We start from the raw sequence: 16753 nt of genomic DNA, 5'->3' as shown, positions 1-16753 counted from the left end.
GTGTTGAGCTGGCTTGCTGCAACTTCCTACTTTCAATCCTGACTCCAAAAAGTCTTGAACATCCAGGTCCTGTAGGGATCACCTCTGGCACCTGAAAGTTAGGATAAACGACACAGAATAGAAACAAACATCCCCAGGCTCATTTCTCTGATTAAGGTAAAAGAACAAGAGCAGAGAAATGAAATCCTTCCCCTCTTTATCAGTTCAGCTCATGGGATTCATGATGTAGGTGAACGAACAGCAAGAAGGAGAACACAGGAAAGTGTCTGAGAAGAAAACTATCAGCTCAGTCTGGCCAGTTTTTAAAACGCAAGTAGCCATTAAAGGAGGCTACCCACACACCCATGGTAAGAACACAGAATTCTTTCATGTTAGGCACTTTGGATGTACTACAAAGGTCCCCTGGGAGCTCCTCTATGTTAGGCAAACTAGGCATGCCCAGACAAGCCTGGGTTATATCTATCTTCTATAGGAAACCTTTCCTGATCCTTCCATGCATAGATAATGACAGGTGATGTTAATGTCTTCCCTTTTCAGGTTTTCTTCTATCTATTCTAGCTGGTATGTTTCCCCCATTAGAACATAAGCTCCTTGAGGACAGAAACTTTTTTTTTGTCTTTCTTTGTATCCACAACACTTAGCAAAATGCCTGGCACATAGTATGTTCTCAATAAATTTTTGTTGACTACTGTTGACATTCTCTTCTGTTAGAGATAAACATTCCAGAGAAAAATAAAGTTCTATCCAAATTACCATCATAAAGTACATACAAATAATAGCTAAGGCAGAGGCATTGGTCTGAGGATAAGCCATGACCAGTGAAGCATTAATAATAAATATTTTTTCCTTTTCCACATCGCAATTTAATTATATACATACATGGGTGTGTCTGTATGTGTACATGTATTCAGAATTAGATACCTATTTAGCTTCTGGGTTGGCTCAGTCATCCCAACCTTTTCTCATAATAGCAGATTTAAAACCTACTCCCCATTATGCTCAAATTACCTTAGAGTCCTTCCCTCCATTGAGGGATAATTCACCATCAGCACCACCTCCACCCCTCACTCTAGCTCTTGTCCTCCTCCAATGCATTTCTATTTATTCAACCAACTATTCACAATGTAATACACCCACATGGTCAGTGATACTTATTCTACTAGCTACTTGCAATAATGACACTTTTAGATCTTAAAAATATTTACTTAGCTATAAGGCAAAAGCAATAATATCACTAATACTCATAGGAAAGCAAGTACATAATTGTTAAAATTCCCACATAAACTTTGGTCACATTTTTCCACCAATGCACTCAGAATCTGGGGAGAAGAGTAGACATACGCTCATAAGAAATTGCTAAAGAAGCTGATTATGCTTGGCTTTTTTTTTCTATTACAGCTTCATTCAACCCTGCAACCCTTGTTGGAACATCTCTCACAGCTTCCTTCACTCACCACTCTATAACAGGTCCATAATTCCTCCCAGAGTAATATAAAGTTTGTTTCTGGAGGAATCCCCAGGGATGGGTCTAAGAAACACCAAACCCTACCACTAAATAATATGAAGTTGGAAGAAAAAGCCCACAAGTAAAATTCCCTTCACTTCAGCCAATAAGGTAACCAATACCTTACAATACTACCCAAGCTCCCATGGTTTTTTCCTTTTTTTTAAATAAACAAACAAACAAACAAATAAATAAATAGATAAATAAATAAAGTAAAAAGTATTTATCAAGTACTTACTATATCAGGCATTGTGCTAAGTTCTGGAAGTACAAATGCACACAAGTAAGATAGTCCCTACTTTTAAGCAATTCCTACTTGTAAAATAGTCTCTACCTTCAGATGCACATAGCATCTATATTAACGTTGGCATATAGCAGAGATATATGTGGCCAGGGTGCATAAGAGGCACACGTGAAGAGAACATAGCCTTCAGGGTGAATGCATAGGAGGTCACAAATATAGGGAATACATGGCCAGAGTCAAGCAAGGAATGGCAACCCATTCATGGAAGGGGAACTCCTGCCTCTGACACTGCTATAAGGCTGCTGTTCTGTCCTCAGTGATGTCATTTCAGTGTTCACACAGGGCCTGCTTCCTGATGCTCTCATAGTTTTTTAAGGATGTTGCTCAAAATCCATTTGAGCTTGAGATTGTTTCACTGCCCTGTGCTTTTTTGGATAAAGCTTTGCTAGACTTGTCATCTTGGTTTGATGCCACTCCACTGAACATGTAGCTTCTGCCAGAAGCTCCTCTTTTGGGCACTCTATGGACTTCATCTTCTCACTCAGCTGAAACCCTTAGCTAGTTCTTCAAGGAAAGAGTGGGTGCTGCAGGGCTCTTTCAGCTTAACTCAAGCCCACAAATTTCATCTTTTTTTCATGTCTTTTTTTTCCCAAAGGCAGAAACGCCTGCCAAGCAATAGTCAAAAATCTGCCTTTCTGGTCCTCTTCTTTTGTCACCTTAGGTCCTTGGTTCTAAAACCTCTTATGCTCTCAGGAAGAGCCTCACCCCAAATGTCAAACTTACAATCAAAGAAAAGGGCTCTCCCAGTTAGCTAATGCCCTAAGGCTTGGTGTGTTCTTTGTAACTCGTCTTCCCAGTCCCGTAACTTATGTGCCTCTCTCAGAAACCTCACCCTGGTTTAAGGCAGGCATTCTATAAACGTCCCAGTTTTCAAACTCTGAACACTACACTATGCTCTAAGTAAAGGTGATTTATCCCATATCTACCAATCACATTGGGTTTGCAGGGTCCCCATATTCAAGCCCAAAGTATCTTCTATTTTTATATGCAAGTGTATGCTGGTGGAGGGGGGCAATTATTGAGACAAGCTAAGCCTTAGGGGTAAGATCATTGACTCTTCTATAGGCCTAATTTTTTTCCTGACTTTTCATGTAGTAATATGGCCAATCAAAACCTGAAAGGGCCTTTGAGACATTCTGTATACCCATGCATCATATCACAGTATGGAAAAGCCAGAAAGATCAACCTTGAGAAGAAAGCAGAATTGTTTAAAAAGTTTGTCACTGGATATGGAAAAAAGCAAGCAAACATCCCAAATCTCAGGAAACAAAAGCCATGGTAGTTTTCAGTCTTGCCTGTGGTGGCCAACCTTTTGCATAAATAATAACTAAGTCAGATGTGAAACCAGTTCTATAAGTAGCAGATGTGAAGTAGATCTGGGAGAAACTCCAATTCTTTTTGACAAACACTCGGGGAAAGAGTTACATTTTTCTGACAGGGAAATAGTTTTCAGGATCCTGAAGAAAAATTCAAGGTGGAAAGAGGAAGGAAGAAGAGAAGGTAAAGGGAGATAGTTACTACTCTCAAGGGGCTTACATTTTTCTGACAGGGAAATCAGTTTTCAGTATCCTAAAGAAAAATTTAAGGTGGGAAGAAAGGGAAGGAAGGAAGAAAGGAGAAAGGATGGATGGATGGATAAATGAATGGATCATTTAGCTTAATTTATCTATAAAACAAGTTAAAAGCAGATCAGAGCCCTGAGCCTTATCATCAAAGAAATATGTGATAAAAACATTGGGCTAATCATGTGAGGAGAGCCTTGTGTTATTATCAAAATAAAGGAGAAATGATCCCTAGAATTGGGTATGAAAATATATGAACAAGAGTTATACAAGATGCTATTGAAGAGGTCACCCAAGTAAATTATGTACCAAGCTATATGATGTGAGATGTTCTGGAAATCCCAACTTGATCTGATATCCTCAAAGAACATGTGGAATGGAACTCTCTCTGGGATTTCCTGAGAAAGGTTACTTCTCCCCCAGCCTAGCATCATTTATAGTGGCTACTTCCAAATAGCAGCTGTGACATATGCTGCCTAGATAAGCCTGAGCCTGCACTTCAGACCACCTGCTATCTTTTCTGCTCTGTGTTTCTTTCCTTGAACATAAATGACTGAACATCCATGGCTACCTTGTAAGCTCATGAGTTTCTGGGTTCCTCAGTCAGTGCCTGTTTTACCACGTGGACCCTGCAGATACTAAAACACTTCCCAAAAGAAGACCACAACAGAAGAATAAGCCTAGCTCCTAGCCTGGCCACAGGATATGGACCTTGGGGAAGTTGTCTAGACAGTGCAGAGACCAAGTGAAAATCAAATGCCTATTTAACAGTCCCACTAAGTATGTCATGTTTTAATATTTTAAATATCGATCTCAAGTGAAAGTATAATAGGAGTTAAGTTAAAGTGCTGCAGTATATGGAGTACTAAGCGTGGAATCAGGGAGGTCCAAGTTCAAATCTGGCCTCAGACACTTACTAGGTATGTAACCCTGGGTAAGTCACTTAAACTCTGTTAAATCATTTCAGGCAAGACATTTCACATCTGTCAATCTCAGTTTTCTTATCTGTAAAATAGGGATAATAGTAGCGCCTATCCCCAAAGGTTGTTTTGAGGATCAAGTTAAAGCACTTTGGCACAGCGCATGGAATGTATTTGTTTCCTTCTCCTTTATTGGTTACTGTATAACATTTAAGTGTTTGTCAATGTGTACATATGGGCATTTTATGTTTTATACACTTCCTTTGTGTGAAGGAAATAGCTATGCTATACCTGATATACACTGTACAATGAATACTTTAATATTCCCTTTTGAGGAGAACATGAGCCAAACTTAACCTTAAGTGATCTTCCTCAGGTCTCTAGGGTGGGTGCCTAAAGAGATGTAATCTGGGCTTCTTGGTACTTGCCCAGATCACCTAAGAGTAGAGGAAGAAAATCCTTTTCCTCTCATTAATTTAGTCCATGGCACTACCTGTACTGTGGATGAACTGTGATCTTTACTCTATGGATACAGCAGGAAAGGAGTGAAAGGAGAAAGGAGTGCGAGACAGAAAAAACAACAGAAAGATTAGCAAAAAGAAAACAACCATCTCAGTCTTGCCAGTTTTAAAGACAGCCTTCTCCAACTAAGGAGCCTGTCAAAATAGGCTATAACACACAAGTGGCAGTGGGTGCAAACGCTTCCTTGTTAGGCAATGTGGACATACTCGAAAAGCTCTTCCACATTAGGCAATCTGGATAAGACCAGGTCACAAAGAAAAGAACTTCACCCCTTTCTTTAGATGCCAGTCTCCCTCATCTGCCATAACTGAACAAGGTCAATATGAACCTAGAATTAGAAGTCCCTTAATGGGAGAGAGTGAACATTACACTACCCCTGGGTGCAGTATGTCTGTTGCTACATATAATTTTGTAGTTCACCTTCAGACACAATAAAGAAGAAAACATCCAAGAAAAAATGGCAAAACTGATGACTAGATCTAGGATAATTAAACAGATTTTGAATTATAATGTGCAAGAGATCCACTGAAGAGCACCAATTATACTTTAATACATCCCTGAAAATCACCAGTCCAGAAAAGAGAAGCAAGAATCCCTAACATTAGCAGATAATCGTCTGGATGAAAGCAGTTTAAAATCTAAAGCTAGAAAACAAATTACTCAAAGGCTCCTGAAACTGTTTCAACTGATTGTAAGTCAGATTCTAAGTCTGTGTGATCTGTTCTCAGACAGTGGTGTCAAGGATCATGTGTTGTCTTTCCTAACAATTCTAAACAATATGGATATATTCTAGGCATTGCTATCTTTCAACTAATTCATTATTGATCCATCATGCAGTAATTTATTTAAGCTATTGTTGAGTTATTGAGCCTGTTAGTATTGTAATTAAGAGGTGCCACAGTAGATGAGCCACTACTAAATAAATCACCACTTTTCCAAAATGCAAGGGTAGTGTTTAACTGGATTTAGCAGAAGAATCCTGCCTATTGCAAGTGGATATGAGACTAGGTGCAGCTTTTTGCCTTTGATTAGAACTAACCTATCAGTTGAGATATCAAGTACCTCAAATAATACTTACAGGCATGGTATATATAGAAATGATAGTGACTTATGTGAGTGTATTATATATGCTACAACTTTACTAAAGTTAATTGTTTCATTAATTTTAGTTGATTCTATAAGATTTTCTAAATAAACCATATCATCTGCAAAAGTGATAATTTTATTTCCCTCTCTGCCTATACTTACTTCCCTCAATTTTTTTTCTTTTCTTATTGTTACAGTAACCATTACTAGCACTATATTTAATAATAATGGAGATAATTAATATCCTTGCCTTGCCCCTGATCTTAGTTGAAAGACCTATATGGCTTATCCCTATTACAGATAAAAAAGTCAAGGCTTTAGACACATGTCATTTTAAGGAAAGCTCCATTTGTTCCTGTGCTTTCTAATATTGTTAATAGAAACAATATTTTGCCAAAAGCTTTTTTCTGCATCTTTTGATATAATCATATGGTTTTTGTTGTGTTTCTTAATATGTCCAATTTATAATTTTCTTAATATTGAGCTAGCCTTGCATTGATGATATAAAACCAGTACATTCATATGTATAGTCTTTGTGATATGCTGTTGTAGTCTCCTGGCTAATATTTTATTAAAAATTCTTGCATCAATATTCAGTAAGGATATTGATCCATAGTTTTCTTTCTCTGTTTTGACTATCCCTAGTTGAGCTTATCAAGAGCATATTTGTGTCATAGAAGAAATTGGTAGTTCCACTTCCTTTCCTATTTTTTCAAACAGTTTATGCAGTACTAGAATTGTTCTTTTTGATAGAATTCTCTTGTAAATTCACGTTGTCCTGGGTGTTTTTCTTTAGGAATACATTTATGTTTTCAGTTTCAATTTCAAAGAGTTCAATTTCTTTTTTAAAGTACTCAATTTCCTGTTTTATCTATCTGAGCAACATTTATTTTTGTAAATATCTTTATTTTTCATTTAGAGAATCAGTTCTATTAGCTTAATACAACTGACCATTTTGGGCATAAAACATTGGACAAAATAGCTCCAAATAATACCTTTTATTTCTTTTTTCATTGGTTATGATTCATATTTTTCATTTTTAGTACTGGTAATTTATTTCTTTTTTCTTAATTAAGTTAGCTAAAGCTTTATCTATTTCATTGTGTTTTTTTTAAGACAGTTCCTAGTTTTATTTATTAACTCAGTGGGTTTTATGCTTTCAATTTTATTCATTTCTCCTTTGGTTTTCAGAATTTCTATTTTGATATTTAATTGGGATTATTAATTTGTTGGTTTTCTGGGGTTATTTTTTAGTTGTATATCTGATTCATTAATCTGCTCTTTCTCTTTTTTATTGATGAAAGTGATTAGAAATATACATTTTCCCATAGTACTGCTTTGGCTGAATCTTAAAATTTAGAATATATTGTTGTCATTATTTTTAATGAAAGTGTTGATTTTTTCTACAATTTCTTTTGACCGATTTATTCTTGGGAATTAAGTTATTTTTTCCAATTAATTTTTAATCTTTGTTTCAAAGGCCATTTACAGATTGTAGTTTTCATTGCGTTATGGTTATGCAAAGATGCATTTAATATGTCTGCTTTTCTGAATTTGTTTGAAAGCATTTTTTGCCCTATTACATGATCAATTTTTGTGAAGGTGCATGAATGAGAAATAAGTATTCTCCTTTCTGTTCTCATTCAGTATTCTTCAGAACTTGTTCATATGCATATTTTTCTAAAATTCTAGTCAGGTCCTTTATTTATTTTATTTTTTTGGTAAGTTTTATCTAGATCTGAGAGAGTTGAATTGAGGTCCCCCACTATTATAGTTTTGCTATCTCTTCTACTCTGTAACTAATTTAAAACATCTTTAAAGAATTTAGATGTTATATCATTTGATGTATATGTATCTAGTATTTCTATTAATTCTTTGTCTATGGTACCTTTTAGTAAAATATCATTTTCCTGTTGATATATGTTAATTAGATTTTTTTTTGCTATTGCTTTTTCTTATGATGTGATTGCTAACCTGCCTTTTTTGTTTCTGCTGAAGCATAATAGCTGCAACTCATCATTTTAACAGTGTGTCTACATTTTTGTTTTAAGTTAATTTCTTTTTTTTAATGTTGTTGGATTATGATTTCTTATCACTAGATAAGTCCTCTTATGTTTTGTATGGTTTTGTATTATGGTTTCTTATTAATAGTCCTCTTCTGTTTTATGCATGAGTTCATCCCAGTTACATTCATAGTTATGATTGTTCATTGGATTCACCAGGAATTCTTTTTGGTTTTTTGGCTAGGCAATGGGGCCAAGTGACTGCCCAGGGTCACACAGCCAGTGTTATGTGTCTGAGGCCGGATCCAAACTCAGGTCCTTCCGAATCCAGGGCCGGTGCTCCATCCACTGCACCACCTAGCTGCCCCCCTGCGCCACCTAGCTGCCCCCAGGAATTATTAAAAGTCTTCTTTTCAAGGTCTAATTTTTGCTCTAGGATTATACTCAGTTTAGTTGGGTAAGTTTTCTGATTGTAAGCCCCCTGGATCTTTTACTTTCTGGAATATCATATTTCAAGTTCTCCACTCCTTTATCATTTTGGCAGCTAAATCTTATGTCATTCTGACAGGATCATCAGTACTTGCACTCATTCTTTCTGGTGACTTGCATTACTGTTTCTTTGACCTAGAAGCTTTGAATTTGGACTATAACGTTCCTGGGAATTTTTATTTTGAGATTCCTTTCAGGAGGTGACTAATGGAGTCTTTCAAATTCTACTTTGTCCTCTGGTTCTAAGGCATCTGGGGAGTGTTCATTTATGATTTATGGAATTTTTTATTATTTATTTATCTAGTGTTTGCATGGGGCTTTTGGGTCAGAGCTTTCAAATAGATTAAATTCTTTCTCTTCAGTCTGTTTTCCAAGTTAATTGTTTTTTCTATGAGATGCCTCATTTTTTTCCTACTTTTTCAGTCTTTAAGTTTTGTTTTAATATTTCTTGATGTTTCACATAGTCATTTGCTTTCACTTGCCAATTATAATTGCCAGATAGTTATTTTCTTATTTTTTGTACCTCTTATTCCTGTCAATTCTCTTTTCATATATTTCTTCAATATCTTCATTTTCCCAATTTTTTTACTGTCACTTGGTTTATAAAATTATTTAACTCTTGCTTTATCTCTTTCAAAAATTCTTGTTGGACTTCTGTTTCAGATGGATTTTTTTTTTAGACTTTGCTTACAGATCTTTTGAAATCATTCTCTTCTCTTTCTTCTTCTTCTTCTTCTTCTTCTTCTTCTTCTTCTTCTTCTTCTAATTTCTTCTTCTATACTGGACTTCCCTTTCACCATAATGTCTTTATGATGAAATTCTTTCTTATTTTGTTCATCCTTCCAGTCTACTTATTATTTTGGTCCTTGAGTTAGGGCTAGGCTCTAACTTGTCAGATGCAAAGGGTGGGGTAGGGGGCAAGGGAATATCTGGACTGAGCTTTGGTCCTCTTACATTTTTTTGCTATGTTCCTAGCTTTGGCACCTTCTGTACCATGAAAAACATTAAGAGAAAACTTCCCAAAAGAATGATTCCCTCAATTTTATATATCTTCAAAATATACCCCAAAATTCTTTTAAGGAGAAACTCAGACTCATGATTCCTGATCACAAAGGAGAATAGTCCTTGATGTCATTGTACTAAGCCTTAGGACTAATTGACTTTGAGAACTCCTACTTCACCCCACCCTCGGGATCAATAATGCATCATTTTACACTTGGAATGGGAATACCTGCAAAAAGAAAGCTTTGAATGCAATTTCAGAACAGACTTCCAGTTGGCTCTTGGATACAGTGACTCAGTTGGGCTTAGTGGAACTCTGCAAGGCTACAGATGTAGAGCCACAGAAAATTGGAAGCACTGATTTTCAAAAAAAGATTTATTCTTTCTGTAGCCACTAGAGGCACTTTGCTCATGCATACTCCCAATATCTTCCCATATAATTACTGCAATTCCTTCTTGTCACCTAATTTCTTAGAGGAAGGGGAAAGCTCTACTAAAATTGGAAAATTTTCCATTTTCTTTTAAACTGACTTCATTTAAGAAAACTGGAAATTTTCCTAATTTGGACAGAGATCTTTTCTCTTGCTCTGGTCAGTCAGGGGATATGAAGAGATCATACAGATTTTAGCTTTAACAGACTCTCAGAATTATTTGCTCTGAATCAAACTTCTTTGTCTTTATCGCAGATTTAACTTTTTGATATAAAAAAAATGCCCAGTCACTTTCTATTTATATTTAGGTAATTAAAAAAACTTCTTATACCTACCCAAAGAGAAGAGTTAGCTGCATAGTCATTCAACTGCTACAAACAGCTTCTAGTTACAAATAATTTTAAATACACTTTCTATGTAAAGAAAGAGGGACTAGGTATAGATTACCCTGAGCAAAGCCCAGACCACTCCTCATACATCAAAATGACAAGGGTCATAGACTATATCTTAGTATATTTCTATGATGGAAAAAAGGTTTAATAGATTAGAAGCTATTCAAGCATTTTTGATGAAAGGACCAAAACTGAGTAGAAACTCTGAAATAAAAACATGAGTTAAGAGAAACTTAGGCATACAAATTTGAGCAATTATAAGGGCCTAAATGATGATGCAGGAAACTAGATGGTACATTGGATGGAGTGCTGAGCCTGGAGTCAGGAAGGCCTAAGTTCAAATCTAGCCTCAGACATTTACTAACTTTGTGATCCTGGGCAAGTCACTTAACCTTGTTTGCCTCTGTTGGAGAAGGAGATGGCAAACCACTCCAGTATCTTTGCCAAGAAAACCCCAAATGGGATCACAAAGAGTTGGACATGACTGAAAAATAACTGAACAACAAAATGATGATAAGGGAGAAGAGACAAGAAAAACACTGTCTTTTAAGATGATTTTGTTCTGTTTTGATAATCTTAATAAAAGGAATAGAAAAATAATACACTGGAGAAGAAATGAAGAAATAGGATGAGAAACCTACTATAAAAAAACAAACCACCAAGATTTAAATACTGCTTTCTGATGTGTGCTAGATGACCATAGGCAAGCCTCTTAATCTCCCTAGATCCCATTTTTCTAATCTATAAAATGAAAATATTGGACCAGTTACAAAAACAGACATGGTTAAAAGAACAAGCAGGAAAACTATTTGATGTTTGAAAGCACCGTAGACAGTGAAACAATAAAAGTATTTAATATATTCCCTGTACCACCATCATAAATCTAGGGCACACTATCCCACAATTCTATAGTGCTTCAGTGGAAAGGCTGGACACACATATAGAACATACCAGTAGGGATGTACATATTTATGAAGAACATGTGACCAAGGCAGCTCACACCTTTGGCACTTCAAAGCCCATGTCATTTACCTTCTTTGAATGTCTTCATTCTTCTTCCTCTGGGTTCATGATCTCTACTGGGTAGGTCATTCAGCTGGTGCCCCTGAGCCTCTTCCTCTCCATGGATCAATGTCTAATGGCCAGGGATGGCTCTCTTCTCAACTCGAAGAAGTTTTTCCCACCTCATGTGTCTCCTACAAGTATAAGACACCATGACCAATGGAGAAAGGGGGAAGAAATTCCTTTCCACCCCCTTCCCAAGAGACAAGGTTATTTTTCCATAGCATACTCTCTTCCATGCTGCCAGGTGCCACATTCCTCAGAATTGTCTCCTGCTTCAACTAATGACTTAAAGAGAGTGTCACACTTTTTAAAGAGCTATTTGTATCATGGATAATCCATGGTCAGCCAATGAGTAGCTGCCCACTAGCTCCATCAGAATCGATGGGAGAAAGTCAAGCCTTTTAAAGTGCTATCAATGTGTAATCTTTCTTAAAAAATATTTTCTTTAAAACCTTAACATCCTGTTGTCTTTGATAACTATTTCCTTAGCTTCTGGGATTTCATTAATTAGTCTGTGAGAAAAATAAGTTGATGAGGTGTATCCCAATCAACTCTTCTCTACTACTACCACTGCCACCACTATACTAGTTTGGTATTTCCTGGCCTAGAATCCTAAGTAAGATGTTCTACCTAATAGTAATGATTTTTAAATTTCTATTTTATTATAAGCAGCTACTTTAAGATCAATTCACCTTTGTTCAAAACTGTATTTATACTGCATATAAGTATTTTCCTACATCTTACTTATAAAAAGGTATAAAGATGTACCTAGTAATAATATTCCAGTGCCCACAGCGATTTTACCTGCTTGAAAAATGAACCACTAAATTTTAACTACATTAAAAGCACATGGAATTTGATATCACCATGGCAACTAATTGGAGATTTTCCTGCCCTGTGTTTTTACTGTTCTGTTGCTATTCTGTTTCAAAGGTGGTCTTCAGCAAATACTGCAGTTCCAGTGATATTATGGATCTAGTCTGCATTGCAACTGGCTTACCACGGTAAGTTCTCCAGAATTGTCCTTTTTTTGGACCAAACATTTTGTCTTGCTACTTTCCTGTGTTCAAATTCTTGGAAAAGGTAGTAAGGCAGAGAAAATCATCACATATGAGGAACAAGAGAAGTATTGCTGAGAACAAGGAAGTACTAAAGAAATGCCCAACATGGATCACCTCTTCTGCCCTAAGAGTTCTTTGAAGTCAGCAAAAGTAAAGCATTGTCATATAGAGGTGGTATGGCAAAGAAGGATTGAGTGATGACAAGGGACTCAGGATATGACTTAAAATTCCACCCCCGCTCTCTGGCTTACAGATGGTCTTTTGGAAAATTAACTTTTCCTAGTTAATTACTTAATATTCACAATAAGAAATACTGAAGGATGAAAGGGGATATAGATTTTCTTTGTTTGACAAATCTATTTGGTTGACAAAATAGTCATTTTGATTTTATTTGGTCAATATGATGCCAAATAACTAGATTGACTGAATCTTCTTTTTTTAATGATTTTAGCCTTCTGCCTGCATGAACATGACATCAAGCAAAAGCATGACTTCAAAAATGAGACTGAAGGCCAAAGATATAGCCTCATAGAATAACCACTTGTTGCTGTATGAGTTGATCAATAAGCATTTATTAATCACCTACTATGTTCCAAGCACTGTGCTAACCAGTGCCTATCCTCAAAGAGCATGCAATCTAATGGGGGAGACAAGTAAACAAATATGTATAAACAAGTTATATACAGGATAAATAAGAAAAAATTTAATAGATAGAAGGCATTAGAATTAAGAGGGGTTGGGATAGGCTTCCTGTAGAAGACAGGATTTTAATTGGGACTTAAAAGAAGCCAGGAAACCCAGTAGGCAGAAATGAGGAGGGAGAGCATTCCAGGCCTAGGAGATAGCCAGATTAAATGCCTAGAGCCAAAAGATGAAGTGTCTTACTCATGAAACAGTAAAGAGGCCAATGGCACTAGATCAAAGAACATGTGGTCAGAAGTAGTATAAGAACACTCAAATAGTAGAAGGGATCTTGGTTATAAAGTGCTTTGAATGCCAAACAGGATTTTGTATTTGATCTTGGAGGCAATAGAAAGCCACTGAAGTTTATTGAGAACAGAGGAGACATGGTTAGGCATGTACTTTAAGAAAATCATTTAGGTGGCTGAATGGAGAATGAGAGAGATCTGAAGCAAGTAGACCTACCAGCATATTATTGCAAAAGTCTGGGCACTAGGTGATGAGGGTCTGCATCCAAATGATGTCAGTGTCAAAGGAAAGAAGGGAGAGTATTCAGTTGATGTTGGAAAGGTATTGAGGATGACACCTAGGTTGTGAGCCTGAGGGACTGGGAGGATGTTGTTACTTTTACAGTAATAGGGAAGTTAGTGGAAGGTGGAGTGGTTAGAAAGAAAGATAACAAAATCAGTTTTGGACAGGGGGGCTTCAAGATGTTTATTGGACATACAGTTCGAGATGTATGAAAGGCTATGTGAGATTAGAGGTCAGCAGAGAGGTTGTGAAAAGAAAAGTAGATCTGAGGGTCATTAGCATAGAGACATTAATTAGGTAAAAATGGTTTCAAGCATAGGTACTTCCATTAGTATAATTTTGCATGGAAAACTGTCTTGTTAATGTACCGGCTTCCAGAAATATTCATTCACTTGTTCATTCATTCATTCATTCATGAGTCCAAGACTCATTTCAACAAGTGCATACACACATATTCTTGCACATATTTCTAGCAGTAGTCATGCAAGTCTTGAGAGAATCTCTGATAACAGGAAAATCTTAAAATGTGAAGTAGAAAATATGAGTAATCTCCAGTGGAATATTGTTAAAATTATTGGCCATTTTAATTGCAATCAGCTTTTTTACCTTGGTCAATTAGTTTCTCCTCTGACAGGAAGGGAATAGATAATTTCCAAGGATGTTTACAACTCTAACATTGTATGATTTTACAATTCTTCCCTAACTGTTTGTTCCTTACTTACAAACAGAATGAATCGAATTTACCTCTTAAGCAACACTTCATATGCAACCAACATATGTATGTATAGTGAAAGGGAAAGCTTTTATTTTCAAATCACTATGGGCATGTTTTATGAAAAAGGAAAGTTAAATTAGTTTAGGCTTCTTTCTTGCAATTCATGTTTCACTCAGAAATAAAACCTATCAGGTCCCAAGTTAGCAACTAAATCAGAAAGCAATGCACTTTATTTTTAAAGAGGATCTTGGGAAGAAGCTTGTTTTAATAACTTAAAACTGCATTTCATATTATATGTACATACTAATTCAGATACTGAATCCTGGGAGAAATGTGAATAGAAAAGAAGTGCAAACATGGTTTTATTGGCTCTCAAGGTAAATGTTGATTTTAATTTTCCTATTAGTTTTTGTCTCTCCATTCAATATTTCAGATCCTATACTTGAAAAAGAGGCATTATCTGATTATTCATGTCATTTCCCCCCACAATTTCATTCATAGTTTAAGCACATTATTTCACTAACTATAAAGCACTTGCTTTGTTCAAGGCACTGAAACCGATACAAAGCTAAAACATGGAGTTCCCGTCAGCCTGGAGCCTACAATCTAATATGATATATGTACACAAATAAATGTAATACGAATACAAATAAAACCACTATAAAGAACATGATCAGATCAGGGATAGATTACTTCTTCCTGAGGGGGAAAAAAGCATCCCAGTACATATAATGTGTGAGGTTTCTTACACTGACTAAATTATAAAAACAGTACTTTTGGGGTCAGGAGCTAACTAGACCTGTTGTTGTTTTCTTTAAAAAAGGGCTCAACCTCCTCTCTCTCTCTCTCTCTCTCTCTCACTCTCTCTCTCTCTCTCACATATTCCCCCATCCAATTATTATTTTAATTTACTTGTCATGATTTGTATATTTACTTGCAAAGTTAACAAAACATATTTAATATTCAATTATTTGAAATGTTATAGCATTCAGTTACCTATGTAATGATGTAGTAAAGTTATTTTTCCATGGATGCAATTATAATCTTTAATGGTTCTTTTTTGTTACATGATATCTTTTCATATCCTCCATTGTTCAATTATTATCCCTATTTCAGTACTCTAGAGTTTATAAATTCTGAGAATAGAGACCACGTCATGTTTCTCTATCAATCTCCCTCAGCATCTAGGGTTGTTCTACAACAGTATCTGCTTAATAAATGTTTGATTGAATGGATAACCATATCTTGAGTTTAATGAGGCCATATTTCCTCTAAGTTACAAAAGTCTTTTACACTGTGTATTATGTTTCACAGATCTATAAAAACTGAAGTTTGAAAAAATGTCTTGAATATATCTTTCAGGAATACAACAATCTCACTTTTGACCATAGATGATGCTATGGTCTCTATTGACCCAACAATGCCAACAAATTCAGAAAGGTAATAGTATTTTCTTTTTTTTATCATACTATATGACCTGACACAGTTTTCTATAATAAAGAGGAGTCACCCCATTCTCTTTTTAAAATGTTTTATTCAGTTTTTTGTGTCTTCATATCACCTTCATTTCCAAATATATTCCTTGCCCACTACCCAGCAAGGTATCTCTTATAACAAAAAGTAAAAAGAAAAAGGGATGAAAGAAATTCAACAAACTTACCAAAGTATCAATTGAGTCTGACAGCACATGCAGTGTTCCACACTTCTAAATACAGAATTTTTCAGAGACCAGAGATACATTTTTTTTTCTTTTCTTAACAGACAAATTTGGTCTTCCCAAATATTTACTATCTGGTAGTTTTTACACTGACAGGCATAATTTGCTTGAAGCAAACCCAGATCAGAAACTATATTTTCAAACATATTATGTTATTTACTTTCTAGCAGTATAGAAAATAATTCTTAATAGACTTCCTTTAAGTAGTAAATTCCACTAATTCATTTAAGTTTTTTTTACACTCAATTAGTTCCTCTAACTTTCCCCTATGTGACATGGTTTTTAATCTTCTTGTCATCCTGCTTATTCTGCTCTGGATATGTTATAGTTTGTCAATGTACCTCTTAAGGTATAGTGTCTACAACTAAAAAAAAACCTTGCTCGTAATGTAGTCTAGACTTCCTTCTCATCTTATTCTCCAACCCTTGCCTACATACATACACTGACCTATAGAAAGTCTACCTCTTATTCTTCAAGACCAACAAAAATTAACTTTTTCATCATCCTACATGATTTCCTTTTCTTGTGAACTCTTTTGGAATTATTGTTTTAGCAATTAATCTACCATCTTTATACCACTCTGTGATATCTCTCCTGTCACCTTGAACTGTCATTTATGTCTTTTAGTGTTATTTAACTGTTTTGTGTATATTATCTCCTTAAATAAACTATAGTTTCCCCAAAGGTAGGGATTGCATTTTTACATATCTGCCTTTACTCCTATGACACCTAGCATTGTAGTTAACTAGTACTAGTTGATCAATAAAT

The 16753-nt window shown here is 35.6% G+C and overlaps 1 protein-coding gene across 5 annotated transcripts in view; it reads left to right on the top strand.

The window, feature by feature from the left end:
- Positions 1-16753, top strand: part of PDE9A (phosphodiesterase 9A) — a 166278-nt gene that overhangs the window by 10655 nt on the left and 138870 nt on the right. For all 5 annotated transcript variants that reach the window (XM_078146506.1, XM_078146504.1, XM_020973893.2 and 2 more), the window contains exons 2-3: positions 12214-12284; positions 15631-15708. In XM_078146506.1, the coding sequence (XP_078002632.1) occupies positions 12214-12284; positions 15631-15708 (149 nt within the window). The remainder of the gene's footprint in view (positions 1-12213; positions 12285-15630; positions 15709-16753) is intronic.

This window comes from Phascolarctos cinereus, unplaced genomic scaffold (assembly GCF_003287225.1).
Source record: "Phascolarctos cinereus isolate Bilbo 61053 unplaced genomic scaffold, phaCin_HiC Scaffold_726;HRSCAF=1367, whole genome shotgun sequence".
In the NCBI taxonomy this organism is placed as follows: domain Eukaryota; kingdom Metazoa; phylum Chordata; class Mammalia; order Diprotodontia; family Phascolarctidae; genus Phascolarctos; species Phascolarctos cinereus.
Note: the sequence above shows the minus strand (reverse complement) of the source record. Positions and strands in the feature narration are given on the sequence as shown.